This window comes from Macaca nemestrina, chromosome 1 (assembly GCF_043159975.1).
Source record: "Macaca nemestrina isolate mMacNem1 chromosome 1, mMacNem.hap1, whole genome shotgun sequence".
Lineage (NCBI taxonomy): Eukaryota > Metazoa > Chordata > Mammalia > Primates > Cercopithecidae > Macaca > Macaca nemestrina.
In genome coordinates this window covers 148,517,265-148,534,185 of record NC_092125.1, presented here as the reverse complement: position 1 = coordinate 148,534,185, position 16,921 = coordinate 148,517,265, and the positions used below count along the sequence as shown (strand labels likewise).

The 16,921-nt window shown below is 41.0% G+C and overlaps 2 protein-coding genes across 6 annotated transcripts in view; one reads left to right on the top strand and one right to left on the bottom strand.

Moving 5' to 3' along the window:
* LOC105482761 (mucolipin TRP cation channel 3) overlaps positions 1–10,329 on the bottom strand; it is a 33,544-nt gene extending 23,215 nt beyond the window's left edge. For 2 of the 5 annotated variants that reach the window (XM_011743065.2, XM_011743072.2), the window contains exons 1-3: positions 9,943–9,993; positions 6,119–6,348; positions 1,607–1,774 (exon numbers count right to left, since the gene is read on the bottom strand). In XM_011743065.2, coding sequence (XP_011741367.1) covers positions 1,607–1,774; positions 6,119–6,348; positions 9,943–9,979 — 435 coding nt within the window. In that variant the 5' untranslated portion in view covers positions 9,980–9,993. The other 3 variants (XM_011743066.3, XM_011743068.3, XM_011743067.3) reach the window with 3 other exon arrangements.
* The window catches only part of DNAI3 (dynein axonemal intermediate chain 3), an 89,108-nt gene continuing 82,515 nt past the window's right edge, over positions 10,329–16,921 (top strand). The window contains exon 1 of the mRNA XM_071088356.1: positions 10,329–10,610. The gene's annotated coding sequence lies outside the window, so the exon portion shown is untranslated. The remainder of the gene's footprint in view (positions 10,611–16,921) is intronic.

The window sequence follows — 16,921 nt, the reverse complement described above, 5'->3', positions numbered from 1 at the left end:
AGCAACCTGGGCAACATAGGGAGACCCTGTCTCTACAAAAAAAAAAAAAAAATTTTTTTTTTAATTAGCTAGGTATAGTGGTGCATGCCTGTGGCCTCAAGCTGCTTGAGAGGCTAAGGTGGGAAGATCACTTGTGCCCAGGAGGTTGAATCTGCAGAGAGCTGTGACTGCACCACTGCACTGCAGCCTGGGTGACAGAGTGAGATCCTGTCTCAATAAAAAAAATTTAATGAACTGTTTACCTCTTGCCTCTATCCTGCTCCCCGCCACCCCCTCCAAAAACACCAAACTACCAGTTTAGATCAGACTAGCTTTAGAGAAACTTAATATACTTAAAATTCTAAAAACTGAGTATCTCCATCATTATGCCTTTTCCCCCCTATAAGTTGTAGGACATAGGCGGGGCGCGGTGGCTCAAGCCTGTAATCCCAGCACTTTGGGAGGCCGAGACGGGCGGATCACGAGGTCAGGAGATCAAGACCATCCTGGCTAACACGGTGAAACCCCGTCTCTACTAAAAAATACAAAAAACTAGCCGGGCGCGGTGGCGGGCGCCTGTAGTCCCAGCTACTCGGGAGGCTGAGGCAAGAGAATGGCGTGAACCCGGGAGGCGGAGCTTGCAGTGAGCTGAGATCCGGCCACTGCACTCCAGCCTGGGCGGCAGAGCGAGACTCCGTCTCAAAAAAAAAAAAAAAAAAAAAAAAAAAAAAAAAAAAAAAAAAGTTGTAGGACATAGTTCTGTTTAACAGTTTATGTAACTTATTTCTATTACTTTAGATTTCTGGCTCATTTTCCCAACCCCAGTGCTAACAGAAAGACTTCATGCTATAAATATGTATTTTATCCTAGCAGTTTACATCTTACTGTGCATAGATTGTCTCTAGAAAATGAATAGCCACGATTACACTATAATAATTTTCTGAAGAATTGTAATAATTTTGAAATGTGTTCTGCAAACTAACCCAGTCTGGGAATGCTGACTTCAAGGATGCTTTCAATGACACCTAAAAATTTAAAAATTCGGGGTCTTGAAAAGTATTATTTATGGCAAAAATATATATTACAAACTCAGAATAAAATACAGTATTCATCTACATGATAAACAAGCTTGTTTTTTGTTTGGCAGTTAGTCAATGTCACAATAAAATCATTGTCATGTATGACATAAAGGCCTTACTTACTTTCAAGTGAATTTTTAGGTCTTGGTTGCTGTACAAACTCTGAAAAGTTAATATTCTCATTATTTGTTAAGGGGCCCTGAAAGTATACTTTCAGCTCTGAGGACTTAATGACTACTTACACCCAGGGTCATAGTTACTAATTTTAATCTTTGAGACTCCCATGCCAAGCCCTAACTCTGATTCTTTTAATTAAATCTTTAAAGTTTCTGCCTTTCTGTTACTAAACAAAAGCTTTTCTCAACTTCTGGTTTTATAAAAATTTGTTGACAGTATTTTTTAAAAATTAAAAATAATTTTGTATGTGTCATTTCTAAGCAGAAATGTTCACCCTTCTCCACTTGAATGTCAGTTTCTGTTACATACATTGCCACCATTTTTCCAGTCTGTTCTTTTTCCCAAGTAAATAAGGCACACACTTGATTTACCTGGTTCACTGCGAAGATTATCTGATCATACACGTCACTTTGTGTGTACACTGCATATGTGTCATCCATTCGGTCCATATATCCTTTTAGGAAAAGGTGTTTGAATGCTATAGTATTCTCTTCCTTGAAAGCTACCACCATCTGGTTACTTAGCCCAAATAAGACCAGCTTAAAAGAAAAAAAAGAAAAGGTAAGAGGGTGGCAAATATGGGCAGAAAAAGCAGAGCAGAAGGTACAGGGGCTTGAACAACAAATAGAAGAGTTTAAAATGAATTCTCTGGGACATCAAGAAGGTTTTGCAGCAGGTGGATAATAATTTAAGAAAGTACAAGTCCTATGACCACACTATATTCCTAGATCTAATCACCAAAACCATGACAGTAAGACCAAAAATAGAAAATACCTTTTCAACTCATGTTTAAAGTATATTAACATAATGTGTCCTTAATAGTCATGCAGGATTGACCTAAGTGTTTTAAATGAAACTCAGTTGTTCACACACACAAAAAGTTTCACTGCACTGTTGACATGTTAACCTAAGGCCTTTCAATTATACCTAAAAGCTTACAATATAGCCGGGCGCAGTGGCTCATACCTGTAATCCAAACACTTTGGGAGGCAGAGGCAGGTGGATTACTTGAGGTCAGGAGTTCAAGACCAGCCTGACCAACATGGTGAAACCCCATCTCTACTACAAATAAAAACAGTTAGCCGGGCATGGTGGCACATGCCTGTAATCCCAGCTACTCAGGAGGCTGAGGCAGAAGAATCGCTTGAACCCGGAAGGCAGAGGTTGCTATGAGCTGAGATTGCGCCATTGCACTCCAGCCTAGGCAGCAAGAGTGAAACTACGTGTCAAAAAAAAAAAAAAGCTTACCATACTCTAAGTGTCTCTTTCGTCTTCTCTTCCCTCTCACCCAAACCTCTATCTCTCTCTCTCTCTTACACACTTCCACACACAGGCACACACATGCACACACACCCCCCACATGCTATACATGCTGTAAGTTGAGAAACTACACTCTTACTTAAATCCCAGAGTGAGGCAGAGTATATTTTATATGGAAGGCAGGAACAGTGTTGACCACCTATGTGCCATACACTATTCCGGGAACTTTCCTCATACTAATCCTGCCTTATATTCCTAATACACCAATTTTAGAGGTGAGGCCTAGAGAAGTTACATAATTTTTTCAAGTCACATAACTAGCCAGTTGATACAGTCAAAATTGAAACCCATGTCTGACAGACTAAATCTAGGTTCTATCCACCCTGTCATGCTACACAAAGTAATTCAGGGTTTCATCAGAAAAAAACAGAGCAGACAATCTTTTCCCCTCTCCCTTCCACATATGATATATGGTCTGCACCCCACACATATCATCACTCTGCACCTAACTCTCATTTCTGCAGAGCTTCTTTAATTATCCTCAATAAGACTATATCTTGATATTCTGGGGATTTTGCATCTGTTGAAGCTGATGACCAAACAGCCCCAAAGAATGCTCAAAGATATTCTTACCAGTCATTCAAATACAATTATGGCAAAAATACAAATACAATTATGGCAAAAATATATATTACAAACTCAGAAAAATACAGTATTCACCTATATGAAAAACAAGCTTGTTTTTTGTTTGGCAGTTAGTCAATGTCACAGTAAAATCATTGTCATGTATGACATAAAGGCCTTACTTTCAAGTGAATTTTTAGGTCTTGGTTGCTGCACAAACTCTGAAAAGTTAATATTCTCATTATTTGTTAAGGAGCCCTGAAAGTATACTTTCAGCTCTGAGGACTTAATGACTACTTACACCCAGGGTCATAGTTATTAATTTTAATCTTTCATCATAGTGATGGCTGAGGCTGGGTAATGGAGCCACCACACCTGACTCTCATGTGTCAGCAGTGAGCTAGCGACTGAGGATACAATGAGAAGACATTGGTCCCTGCCCTCAAAGGTTTAGTGGCAGACAGGAATAACAATGGCTGAGAGAAAACTGCTGTCATTCAGAGTAAGCCAGGCAGTGGGAAAAGAGAAATAGGATGTCCACCATTGTAAACATCTTTCTTTTGCTGCTGCAGACACAAAATCTCAAATTTAACCGAAGGACCACCTCCTTTTCCCTGAGAGAATCTGTCACCATTTGCTCACCTCATTTGCCCAATTACAAAGCTGTCTTTATCTACTATTTGTTTGATTGCTCTGATATAAATTAAGGAAACATCACAATTAAGAAACCCTCAGTTCCTTTTAAAAACTTACCTAAACCTTTTACATGCTTATTACTAGCAGCTTTAGTATCTTAAACCATTGGCCAGTTTTCCTTTGATCACCCTAGTAAACATAGGAAGGTTAGATGAGCTCCCTAAGAATTAAAAATTAAGAATTAAGAATTACGAACATAAATCTTAGAGAAAATCTTAGAGAAAATAAATCTTAGAGAAAATAAATCTGAGTTTGAATATCAGTTCTACTCTTCTAGTTTCCTGACTATGACAGGGTCCTTTTCCTTACCAAGCCCCTCATCGTTCTCCTCTGTGAAATGAGGATACCACTACCTACCCTCCAACTTGTTTTAAGAATTGAGTATGGGCCGGGCACAGTGGCTCACCCTGTAATCCCAGCACTTTGGGAGGCCTAGGTGGATGGATCACCTGAGGTCAGGAGTTCAAGAGCAGCCTGGCCAACATGGTGAAACCCCGTCTCTACTAAAAATACAAAAGTTAGCCAGGCGCGGTGGCATGCGCCTGTAATCCCAGCTATTCAAGAGGTTGAGGCAGGAGAATCGCTTGAACCCAGGAGGCAGAGGTTGCAGTGAGCTGAGATGGTGCCACTGTACTCTAGCCTGGGCCACACAGTGGGACTCCATCTCAGAAAAAAAAGAATTGAACATGATGACACCTATAAAATATTTAGCCTGGTACAGAGCAAACACTCAAGTGGTGCCTATTATTATTCTAAGTAGAAAATATTCATGTTCAATTGTTACAGGCTTTTCCCTTTTATAAGAAACAATAGACATAAACTTTTCACTATTGTGTTGTGACACACCATATTATCACTCAGAAGTTAAGAATTTCAATTTCAACTTGCCAAATATTTGGCTGAGGATTGAACATCCATTTTCAGTGTGTATAATAGAGAGAATGCCTGCCTTCAAAGTCTTGACATTGCCACTGACGAGCCATGTGATTTTTTTTTTTTTTTTTTTTTTTTTTTTTTGAGACAGGGTCTCACTCTGTCACCCAGGCTGGAGCACAGTGGTGTGATCACTACACCTGGCTAATTTTTGTATTTTTTGTAGAAACGGGTTTTCACCACGTTACCCAGGCTGGTCTGGAACTCCTTAGCTTAAGCAATCCACCCACCTCAGCATCCCACAGTGCTGCAATTATAGGCATGAGCCACCCTGCCTGGCCAAGCCATGTGACTTTAAAAGAGCTCTATGAATGTCAGCTTCCTCTTCTGTAAAATGAGCCAGTAGGAGTGTTAGAATTAAATGAAATAATGTACTGGAACAGGGTAGTCACCAAATGTTTGTTTCCCTTGATACAACATCTAGCATTAGAAACAAGCAAGAATTCTACCAACTTCATATGATTGTAGAAATTGCTTTGGTTCCCTAACAATCATAAGCATTTGTTCTCAATAAGCAGTTAAAATTAGTAATGTCCTGTTTTTTTAATCTCTCCTTCAATACCAATTGTTTATTTAATTAAGCATTTTTCACCAACTTAGGAAGAATAAGTAATAATAAAAATAAACCTATCACATCGATTTTTCTCATTAAAATCTGCTTTTATTTTGCCCTTTGCTTTTAGCAAGAGATAATTACTCTCACCAACGGGAAAACATATTTTCGTAAGAGTAAATCACAACCAGTATATATTAAGAATCACAAAATATGGTTCCTCCTTCCTCCATAAAAATATTAAAAGAAGCCAAGGAAATAAGATTTAAAAGCTCCCTTTGAACTAAAAAGAGGTCCTGTGTTTCTCTAGCTCCTGCCACTCCTCTTCTCTTAGTTAACTTCACATTCTTCCATTGCACGGGTCTCATGATCACAGGGTTGTGAGAACCTAAGAATTTGCCTGTAGCAAGAGCCCTTTAAGTTTCTGAAGAGAGAAATTCCCAGGAAACTAACTAGGAAGGAAAAGAAAGTCCTAATATTGGACAACACTAGTTTCCATGGCTTATTTAGAAACCAGCTGAACCTCTTCATTGGAAGCCAAATATTAGTTTTCCTTTGCTGAAAACTAATTAGATTATGTGACTAAAATTATAACCAAGGGAAAGATGAGAAGAAAAAAACTAAGAAAAAAGAAGCCAAACTCTTTCACAAATGTTGAAGACAGAAGGGTCTAAGATTGTATGTTTTCTTATCTGTTACTGTTCTACATTATGCATGTAGTTAAAAGTTATATATATTAAAAAAACAAAAACACTGTCCATAGTTCTCTTTGTTATTAAAAGAGGCTTTCACCAAACCCATGATCTGAGATACTTACCTGGATAGTCACCATTGCAATTTTTAGAATTTGTATGGCAAGTTTCCATGGTTTTCTACCTCGAGCCCAGAACTTCTCACAGGGATTCATGAAAAAAAATTTGAGTTTTCGCCTCATCTGGTCTTCTAATAGAAGCTCCTCAGATGGAGATGTATGCTGGTTAAAATTGCAGCGATTTTCCTCTTCATGAGAGCTGCAGCTACTTATAACTACCTCAGGATTTGCCATCTCTAGAGGAAAAAAAAAACAACAACCAACATTTCCATTTAGTGAGTAAAGACACAAGTCCATATTCTTTGATACTGCAGGAAGAAGCCCAAATAGAAGTTCTGGTTTCAAATAAGCACCACTGCTCTAAACTGCATTTTAGATGTTTACAGAATCAGTTCTAATGTAAGACATCACTTTTTTATTTGTTTTAATTACAAAGTGAATTTTCACATAGTTCAAAGTTACCAAATTCAAGGGCTGCTCCCAACAGTAAAAGATTATATGTACATATATATAGGATGTATATGTTTTCTGCCTCACTCAGTATAGTTAGAGCAGGATCAGAGACCTGAGGACCACGGGGAAGGACTTCAGAGGGTATGTGGGCCTTGAAGTTATATGAAAACTTTCATATATGTGGCTGTGGACACTTTTTCCTGGGAAGTAACTAAAACTTTCACAGATTATCAAAAAATGTTTAAAACCACTGAGTTAAAGATAGCAGGGTGTAGTGTAAAGAACCAAGATTCAGTTTGGTTTCTAATCCTGGTTCTATAACTTGACATTTCTGCAATCTCAAGGAAATCATTTAGCCCTTCTGAGCCTCAGTTTCCTCTCCAGCAAAATGGGAATAACAACACCTACCCTTCTACGATTGTAGCCAGAATTAAATAGTTATGACTGTAGTGACCATTATATAAAACAGCAAAGCCTTTGCATAGGGTCTAGCGCTAAGCAGACTCACCTGCCTAACACCCACAGCAGACAGAGCGGCTTCCTAGAAAGGTTCTTTAAGGGGCAGTATGTGCCTCAGGAAACATAACTGTTGTACAAAGGGGAAAGTAGGCCCTCAATGTAAGCCTAATTCCCAGTCTGTGGCATCACTTGTAAGGACTTTTTAATTGAAGGCCTTATATTTATAGCATATTTTCAAAGTACTTCATATCTATTTGGGGAGGCCGGTGCGTTTGAAAAGGGCTGGGTTGGGCTGGTTTTATTGTCTTCAGAATCAGCTTTTTCAAAGTGACGGAGAAGTCACTCTAGAGACTGGGATGGATCTTGGATTTTCCCTCAGACTAAGACTGATATTATACTATGGAAACCTGTTCAAAGTAAAATACCCCAAACCATGAGTAGGGTTCTTCCATACAGAAAAGAAAGGCAGGCTTTATTTGACATTTTAATAATAACTTGTACTCAGCAATGAAGGAGGAAAATTGCAACCTGCATTCATACAATTTCTTACAAGTCACTGGTTAGATACCATGCTGCTTTCCAAGTCTAGAACCCCACTTTTGATTCCAATTCAAGCATTCTTAGCAAGCCCAACATCTCCGAACAATAGATACTGGCTATAAAGAATAGCCATGAGGAAGGTTTTTAAACTCTCGATTAACGAAGAGATTAATAAGGATACTGCTGGATGAATAAACCATAAAACATATTTACTGTATGGCATATGCAGTACCTTCAAAATGAAATAATTATGATATAACTCATTAAAGTGTGGCTTGTGTGTGTGTGTTAAAATGCCCGTCAAAGCGTAAATGCAGTAATTCTTAGGTAAAGGCATAAAGGAAAGAAAATTATTAATAAATTAGGATTTTCACTCAACAGTTTTACTTCCTTCAAAAAGGCAGGTTTTTTTGGGTTTTTTAATACTTTAAGTTCTAGGGTACATGTGCACAACGTGCAGGTTTTTTACATATGTATACATGTGCCATGTTAGTGTGCTGCACCCATTAACTCGTCATTTACATGAGGTATATCTCCTAATGCTATCCCTCCCCGCTCCCCACAATAGGTCCCGGTGTGTGATGTTCCCCTTCCTGTGTCCAAGTGATCTCATTGTTCAATTTCCACCTATGAGTGAGAACATGCAGTGTTTGGTTTTCTGTTCTTGCAATAGTTTGCTGAGAATGATGGTTTCCAGCTGCATCCCTGTCCCTACAAAGGGCATGAACTCATCCTTTTTTATGGCTGCATAGAATTTCATGGTGTATATGTGCCACATTTTCTTAATCCAGTCTGTCACTGATGGACATTTGGGCTGATTCCAAGTCTTTGCTATTGTGAATAGTGCTGCAATAAACGTATGTGTGCATGTGTCTTTATAGCAGCATGATTTATAATCTTTTGGGTATATCCCCAGTAATGGGATGGCTGGGTCAAATGGTATTTCTAGTTCTAGATCCTTGAGGAATCGCCACACTGTTTTCCACAATGGTTGAACTAGTTTACAGTCCCACCAACAGTGTAAAAGTGTCCCTATTTCTCCACATCCTCTCCAGCACCTGTTGTGTCCTGACTTTTTAATGATTGCCATTCTAACTGGTGTGAGATGGTATCTCATTGTGGTTTTGATTTGCATTTCTCTGATGGCGAGTAATGATAAGCATTTTTTTGTGAAGGCAGGATATTTTAACCAGCATTTAAGGAGACTTTATCTATAGGACTTAAAACACAGATGATTTCATGTTCACCAAAGCTCGCATATGAACACCAACATAATGATGAAGCTGTTAATAATCAAGCATGTTGGTGAATTGTATATTGACACTAAGCCCTTTCCACTTTGATACAGGGAAAATTAAATTTTAAACAAACTAGCCACACACCATGTAACAGTAACCCACAGGAACAAAGAGAAAACAAGCCAACCAGCATCTATTCAGCACATCACAAGGAGTTGTCCCGGAAGACATTTCATTCACCAGGACCGGCTGCTGACCTTGGAAATGGTAGCTTTACCCAGTCTGAAAAGCACTTCCGAGGGTGCACTTTTAAAAACTGCAAACTGTCGGAAACCCCAGCAGCTGAAGGAGATATTCGCAGCCAGCCACCTTTGACATTCACCCGGAGCACCGGCACGGGAGGCAAGGTGGGCGAAGGGCCCCAGCAGGAGAGGCTACCCGACGAAGGGGCCATCCGGAGAGGCCACCGAAGTATCTATCAGGCATGCTCTTAGAAGGAGCAAACGGACACACACAGGTTACCTATTCCTGGCGGTCAGAGGCTTGATTGGAGTAAGCTGTAGAAAATTGGAGAAAGCCCGGGACTGTATAAATAGGAAAGGCCTCGCAGTTGGCGACAAAGTTACGCAACCTCGTTTTTTCAGAAGCGCTTTCCCACTTCATCAGACACAAAACTTTGGTCTCACCAGTCTTTCTCTTTTTTTCTTTTTTTAAACAAACAAACAAGGGTTGACACTTATGTCGGGTAATCTGTGCGAGAAAGAGCCGGAGGGTTGCAGCGATGTCCCAGAGCGGTCGCTGCCATCCCCGGGCACTGCCCTTGAGCTCAGACGGCCGCAGTCCGGCTGGCGGCTGCTTTCAGCCAGCGCAGCGACCCGGGCTTGAGCCCCCACTTCCAGCCGCCCCCACCTCTAACAGGGGGACAGTCCGCCTTGAGAGGGGCCGGCCGAGCCGCCTCAAGGCCATCTGGAGTCTCGGCCGGTATCAAAGCCTTCCAGCGCAGGGGCTCCGGGCAGAGGTGGCTTCCAGCCTTCTGAGCCCTGGCCACAGGTGGGCGGCGGCCTGGAGGGGGACTGAAGAGCAGAGCACCCCCACCCGCCCAGCCCCGGGCAGGCCTGGCAGGCACGCACCTCCACTGACCTGCGGGCGGTGTGGGGGCGGCGCGGAACAGCTGCATCTCGCGCCCAGCTCCAGCCCGCCTGCCCTCCATGGCGCCGACTGCCCGGCCCGACCCGGCCCTCCCGCGGCGTCCCCGACGGCTTGCTGCCTCCCGGCCTCCCGGGCCCCTCCCTGTGCGCTGCGGGCGCCGTTCCTGCGACACTCGACGCCCCAGGGCGGCGCCCGGCGGGCTCACCTGGGGGACAGCGGGGAGCGGCCGCAGCTCCGGTGTCCGCGGCAAGAGCGTAGGGAGAGTCAGCGAGTGGCTCCAGCAACCTCGAGCCCCGCTCCGCCCAGGGTCAGAAGGGAGGAGAGCGCCCCGTCCGCCGCCCGGGCATCCTCCCGCCCCCGCCGCTTTAACTCGTGACCCTACTCCCGGCTCCGGTTCCCGCCGCGCCCTGTCGCGGGGGCCGCCTTTCAAGAGCACAGGTGGGACGCAGGAGGCCGTCCGGAGGAAGCCGGCGTTGTGCCCGTTCTCTGCCACCCCCACCCTATCACTCCCTTGATTTTCTCCCTGAGCAACCCGTTCCGCCTTGCTCAGGTTTGCCCGCTTTGCTCAGGAGCTGCCGGGGGGGCCACCCGCTCCCGGCCGAGGCCCCTCAGGTGGTTGCCCGGCTCCGCAGGTGCGGGATCTATAGCTCCTAGCGCCGGTGAGTATGAGGCACCGCTGCAGCCTCCCATTGTGATGTTTGCATACAAAGTGAAATCTTGAATGTCTTAGAGTTTCAAGCCTGAACCTTGTTCCCTCCCTGGGTCTTCTAGTTTCAGATAAGTGCCGTGAAATGAGTGGACAGTCGACTAGACTCCTCTGTAGATTGGGGGCTGGGGCAGAAAGAGCCCTGGGAAGCTTTTCCAAGAAATGTAAATAGAAATACCTAAAGTGGACTTTGAACCGTAATCTTTTTCTTCATAAATTATCCTTAAATATTAAACCTAATACCCCTTATCAGGATTGGATCAGAAACTTTGGTTAATTTTAATTATAATTACTTTGGATTCGTTCTGATTTATTTTTACTTATTTATTTTTTTGGCCACGGGTAAGTTGGTAAAGGTCACTGAATTTCCCTACTAGGGTATTCCTGAAATTAGGTCGATACCTGGCAAACCTTTTATAAAACCTGTTTTCAAATCCTAAACCAGTATGCATGAATTACTAATAAATTTTTGCAACAGGGTACAAGAATGTTATGCTGTTGATTAACCTGGATCCCACATACCGTGAACAAGGTAGATCCCGCATACCGTGAACAAGAACAGAAAGGATATAATTGGCACAATTCTCAAGTGCAATTTGGGAAATACAATGTAATCTTTAATCCCCATATGCCTACACACGATGTAACGCTATCTCCTTACTTGACGGTAAGAGTTTGAAATGCTTGATTGTTCAGGAACAATCTGAACTTTGTAGAGGTTCACAGTCATAAATGATGGCCCTTGCTTAACCCTCGTTTTAGCTGAGTTATAAGGACCGGTGAATAGAAAAAGCCAGGGTTTGAACTCAGGCAGATGAGGGCCCAAATAACCTTCTGTGCCACTTATTGCTCTCTAGGGAGTTACTTACCTTCTCTCAACCCCTTTTCCTTTTGTGTGCAATCTGTAAGGTTAGCCGAGAGAAAGAACGAGAGAGAGAGTGAGAGTGAGTAAGAGAGAGAGAGAGAGAGAGAGAGAGACAGAGAGAGACAGACAAGTTCAGGCAAGCCTTTATTCAACCTCCCGGCTGCTCCATTACAGAGAGAGGCAGCCCTGAGCTTACAAAATGAGGGGTTTATATGGGGGAGAGAGACCCTGAGATTGTTTGTTGGTTTACTCTGCCACATATCACCTCGTGACGTTTATGGTACCGGAGGGTGTAGGTAAAATTTGTTTATGCTTCCCACGACCTCCCACTGTGCGGTCCAGATGGTTTGTAATTGGGTTTGCTTTAGAGCAGCAAGGCCTGATAGGTAAAAGTCTGCTGGCTTCACCGCGGTGCCTAGATAAGGGCTTAGAAATGTAAAAAGGTTTGGGGGAAGGGGAGGGGTGACACGGAGAGGTTTGAGGGGGTGGGGGTGGGGGTGTTGGCAGTACCAAGAAGCTTTTTGGGGGCAGCTTGTCCCTAACACAATCTAGCTAATAAAAGGAATGGTGATTTTCAATTAATATGATACATGTAAAGCACCCATTACTGTATCAAGCATATGTGATGTGCTTATAAATGCTGACTCCCCCTTTTTATTGGAAGACTTAATGAAAATATCAACCATGTTCATAAATTACAAGAATCAATATTATTAAAATGTCAGTTTTCACCAAGTTCATTTATAGATTCAACCCAATCTCAATGAAAATTCTAGCAAACTGTTTTGTAGAAATTGACAACTTGATTCTAAAATTCTTATGGAAGCAAATGCAAAGAATCAAGAATAAACAAAGCAATTTTTTAAAAGAAAGATAAAACTGGAGGATTTATCCTACCTATATCTATAAAGCTATTTAAGCTAGACAACTTGGTACTGATGAAGAGAGACATATAGACTACACATAGGCAATGGAACAAAATAGAATCTGGAAATAGATTCACACATATATGGTCAATTGATTTCTGACAAAGATGTTAAAACAATGTAAAGGAGAATATTAAACGTTAACAATCAACATAATGATTTTACTGGCTTAAAGGAATATATTGACACCAAGTCAAAAGAAAGACAGGAAAGCTGACATGAAAGGTTTACATAAACATTCCTGGAAAGCAGGAGAGGAGTGCATAAAAGAGAAGCAGTTAAGGTCTTATCAGTCAATCTTGCTTTTAACTTTTACAATGTTGTGTGTGTTTCTGGACTTGTCAGTGAGTCATTCTTGTAGATAAACATCAATACATTTATACTCATAGAATATATTGTGTTAATCCAATTAATGGTATTGCAAGAAATAAGTGTTGGAAGCAAACAAGTCCCTACATTGCTAATTTCAACATATGATTCTTTTTTTTTTTTTTTTTTTTGAAACAAGGTCTAGCTGTGTTGCCCAGGCTGGAGTGCAGTTGCTCGATCTCAGCTCACTGCAACCTCTGCCTCCCGGGCTCAAGTGATTCTCCTGCCTCAGCCTCCCGAGTAGCTGGGATTTCAGGCACATGCCACCACGCTCAGCTAATTTTTGTATTTTTAGTAGAGATGTGGTTTCACCATGTTGGCCAGGCTGATCTTGAACTCATGACCTCAGGTGATCCGCCCACCTTAGCCTCCCAAAGTGCTGGGATTATAGGCATGAACCACCGCACCTGGCCTCAACATATGATTCTATGTGATGCTCTTGATGTTGCTAGAATATCCAAATGGTATATTACTATTATAACACATTTTGGTGGACAACCGACTACGTACACAACACCTCTCATAAGATTATAGCAGAGCTGAAAAATTCCTGTCGCCTAGTGATGTGGTAATGTCACCACAATAACGTTGTAGAGCAATGCGTTATCTACCTATTCGTGGGGATGCTGGTGTAAATAAACTCCTACTGCACTGCCAGTCTATAAGAGTGTAGCACATATAGTTGTGTGCAGTACATAATACTTGACAATGATAATAAACAACCATGTGATTGGCTTACATATTTACTATACTGTTATCATTATTTTAGAGTATACTTCTACTTGAAAAAAAAAAAAAAAGCCAGCTGTCAAATAGCCTCAGGATGTATTCCAGAAGAAGATGGTGTTATCGTAGATGACAGTTCCATGCCTGTTATTACCCCGGACATCTTCCAGTGAGATAAGATGCAGAGGTAGAAGACAGTGATATTGTTAATCCTGACCTTGTGTAAGCCTATGCTAATGTGTGTGTTTTTGTCTTATTTTTTAACAAAAAAAATAGTTTTGAAAAATAGAAAAAAGCTTGTAGAATAAGGATATAAATATTTTTGTATAGCTGTACAATGTGTTCGTGTTTTAAGCTGTGTTATTACAAAGGAGAGTTTAATCATTTTAAAAGTTTGACCGGGCACTGTGGCTTACGCCTGTTAATCCCAGCACTTTGGGAGGCCAAGGTGGGTGGATCACAAGGTCAGGAGTTTGAGACCAGCCTGGCCAATATGGTGAAACCCTGTCTCTACTAAAAATACAAAAATTAGCCGGGCTTGGTGGCGGTCGCCTGTAGACCCAGCTACTCAGGAGGCTGAGGCAGGAGAATCACTTGAACCCGGGAGGCGGAGGTTGCAGTGAGCTGAGATTACACCACTGTACTCCAGCCCGGGTGACAGAGGGAGATCCCTCTCAAAAAAAAAAAAAGTAAAATAAATAAATAAAAGTTCATACCATTTCCATTGTGCAATGAAAAATAAATAAATGAATAAATAATTTAAATTTTTAGGCCAGGAGAGGTGGCTCATGCCTGTTTATTCCAGCACTTGAGAGGCCAAGGCGGGAGGCCTGCTTGAGTCCAGGAGATTGAGACCAGCCTGAGCAACACTGGGAGACCTCATCTCTACAAAAATTTTTAAAAATTAGCCAGGGATAATGGCATGTTCCTGTAGTCCCAGCTACTCCAGAGACTGAGATGGGAGAATCACTGAGTCCAGGAGGTGGAGGCTACAGTGAGCCGTGATTATGCCACTGCACTCTAGCCTGGGCAACAGAGCAAGACCCTGTCTCAAAAATAAATAAAAGTTTATAAAATAAAAAACTTACAGTAAGCTAACATTAACTTATTATTAAAGGAAGAAAAATGTTTGAAATAAATTTAGTGTGGTCTATGTGTTTATAATTTAAGGTAGTGTACAATAATGACCTAGGCCCTCACATTCACTCACTGCTTACCTACCGACTTACCCAGAGCAACTTCCACTTCTGCAAGTTTCATTCATGGTAAGTCCCCTATACAGGTGTACCATTTTTAATCTTTTTTTTTTTTTTTTTTTTTTTGAGATGGAGTCTCGTTCTGTTGCCCAGGCTGGTGTGCAGTGGTGTGATCTCGGCTCACTGCACACCCCACCTCCCAGGTTCATGCCATTCTCCTGCCTCAGCCTCCCGAGTACCTGAGACTACAGGCACCCACCACCAAGCCTGGCTCACTGCACGCTCCGCCTCCCGGGTTCATGCCATTCTCCTGCCTCAGCCTCCCAAGTAGCTAGGACTACAGGCGCTGGCCACCAAGACTGACTAATTTTTTGTATTTTTAGTAGAGACGGGGTTTCACCATGTTAACCAGGATGGTTTCGATCTCCTGACTTTGCAATCCGCCTGCCTCGGCCTCCCAAAGTGCTGGGATTACAGGCATGAGCCACCGCGCCCAGCCCCCATTTTTAATCTTTTATATCATATTTTGACTGCATGTTTTATTTTTTTCTATGTTTAGATATGCTAACATGCTAACATACACAAATACTAAACACTGTGTTCCAGATGCCTACAGTATTCAGTAAAGTAGCATACTGTTCAGGTTTGTAGCCTGGGAATAATAGGCTACGCTACATAGCCTAGGTATATAGAAAGCTATCCCATCTAGGTTTGTGTAAGTACACTCTATGATGTTCATACAATGACAAAATTACCTAACAATGCATTTGTTAGGATGTATCCCTATCATTAAGCTCTGCGTGACTGTATTTGAATACGCAATCTCGTTTTCTGCATTTTCCAGAGTTTGAATATTCACTAAAGGGTATCGTTCTCTGTAAAACAAAATATTTTTATTGTTAAAAAAGTAAATGAGCTTATATAAAGCAACAGATACTCCAATGTCCAATCTGATAATACTTTGGAAGCACGTTTAACAAGTGAACTGACATCAAGTGCAAAATGAGAGAAATTTTCTCTCATCTGGAATATCTGTCACAAAGCAAAGATGAAATATATCAGATAAGGAAATTGTTTTATATGTTTTAAATTGTCATTTGAAGAATTATTTTTAATTAAAATTTAGAATTTTTAATTTGGAATTTATTTTGCATTAATGCTTCCTTCTTTTAATGATTTTTACTATGAAATATCTATGACAGGTAGTGATCATTATCATATATAATCAAATACATACTCTTCTTCAGTATGTTGGCTGATAATAATAATAAATCATGCTTTTATTATCTTTTTTAAACCAAAAGAAACCTCTGAAACTTTTAGTATAATCCAAGTACAGAAAAGATTCAGTTTATTATTATGGTTACTCATTATGTTTTTAAAACATGTAAAGTGTTATGAAAACTACAAAGTGACTTATGATTTCAAGAATTCCAATTTTTTGCTCCTGAATCTCAAGCCAGTAGATCCCTATGACATTCTTCATATCTGCTGGATGAAAGGGAGCTTTTTTCATATCCTTATCTTCGTATTCAAAATTCCTATCTGTTTTAGAGTAAGGTAGCTCAGCTGAAAGTGTCAGGAGGCGTGGGTATTAAATCACACATTTGTAAACCCAAAATAGTTTTCACCTTTCTGTCTTCTTACATCTGTACCATTTATCTTTCTCCCCTTAATTTCTTCTTTTTTTCTCAATAAAATTTTTATTTATTTAACACATACATATTCAGCAAGTATTTATTGAGGACTCCTATTTTCCAGTAATGGTATTAGATACTGTCAATGAAAATATTAATAAAATATAGTTGCTGTTCTTAAGGATCTTACAGTCTAGAAGATGATTTTTTTTAATTTTGAGAAAATTTTAAATACAGAAAAGTACAAAAATAACAATACATTAATGCTATTCAATACCCACAACCCCCCAAATTGAACACATTTTACATTTTCTTTTGTTTTTGGCCTTCCTAATTTATGAGGAATAAAGCATTATAAAGTTAACCAACTGATATGGTTTGACTGTGTCTCCACCCAAATCTCATCTTGAATTGTAATCCCCATAATCCCCACCTGTAGACAGAGAGACCCTGTGGGAGGTGATTGGACCATGTGGGCGGTTTCCCCTAGGCTGTTCTCATGATAGTGAGTTCTCAGGAGATCCGATGGTTTTATAAGTATTTGA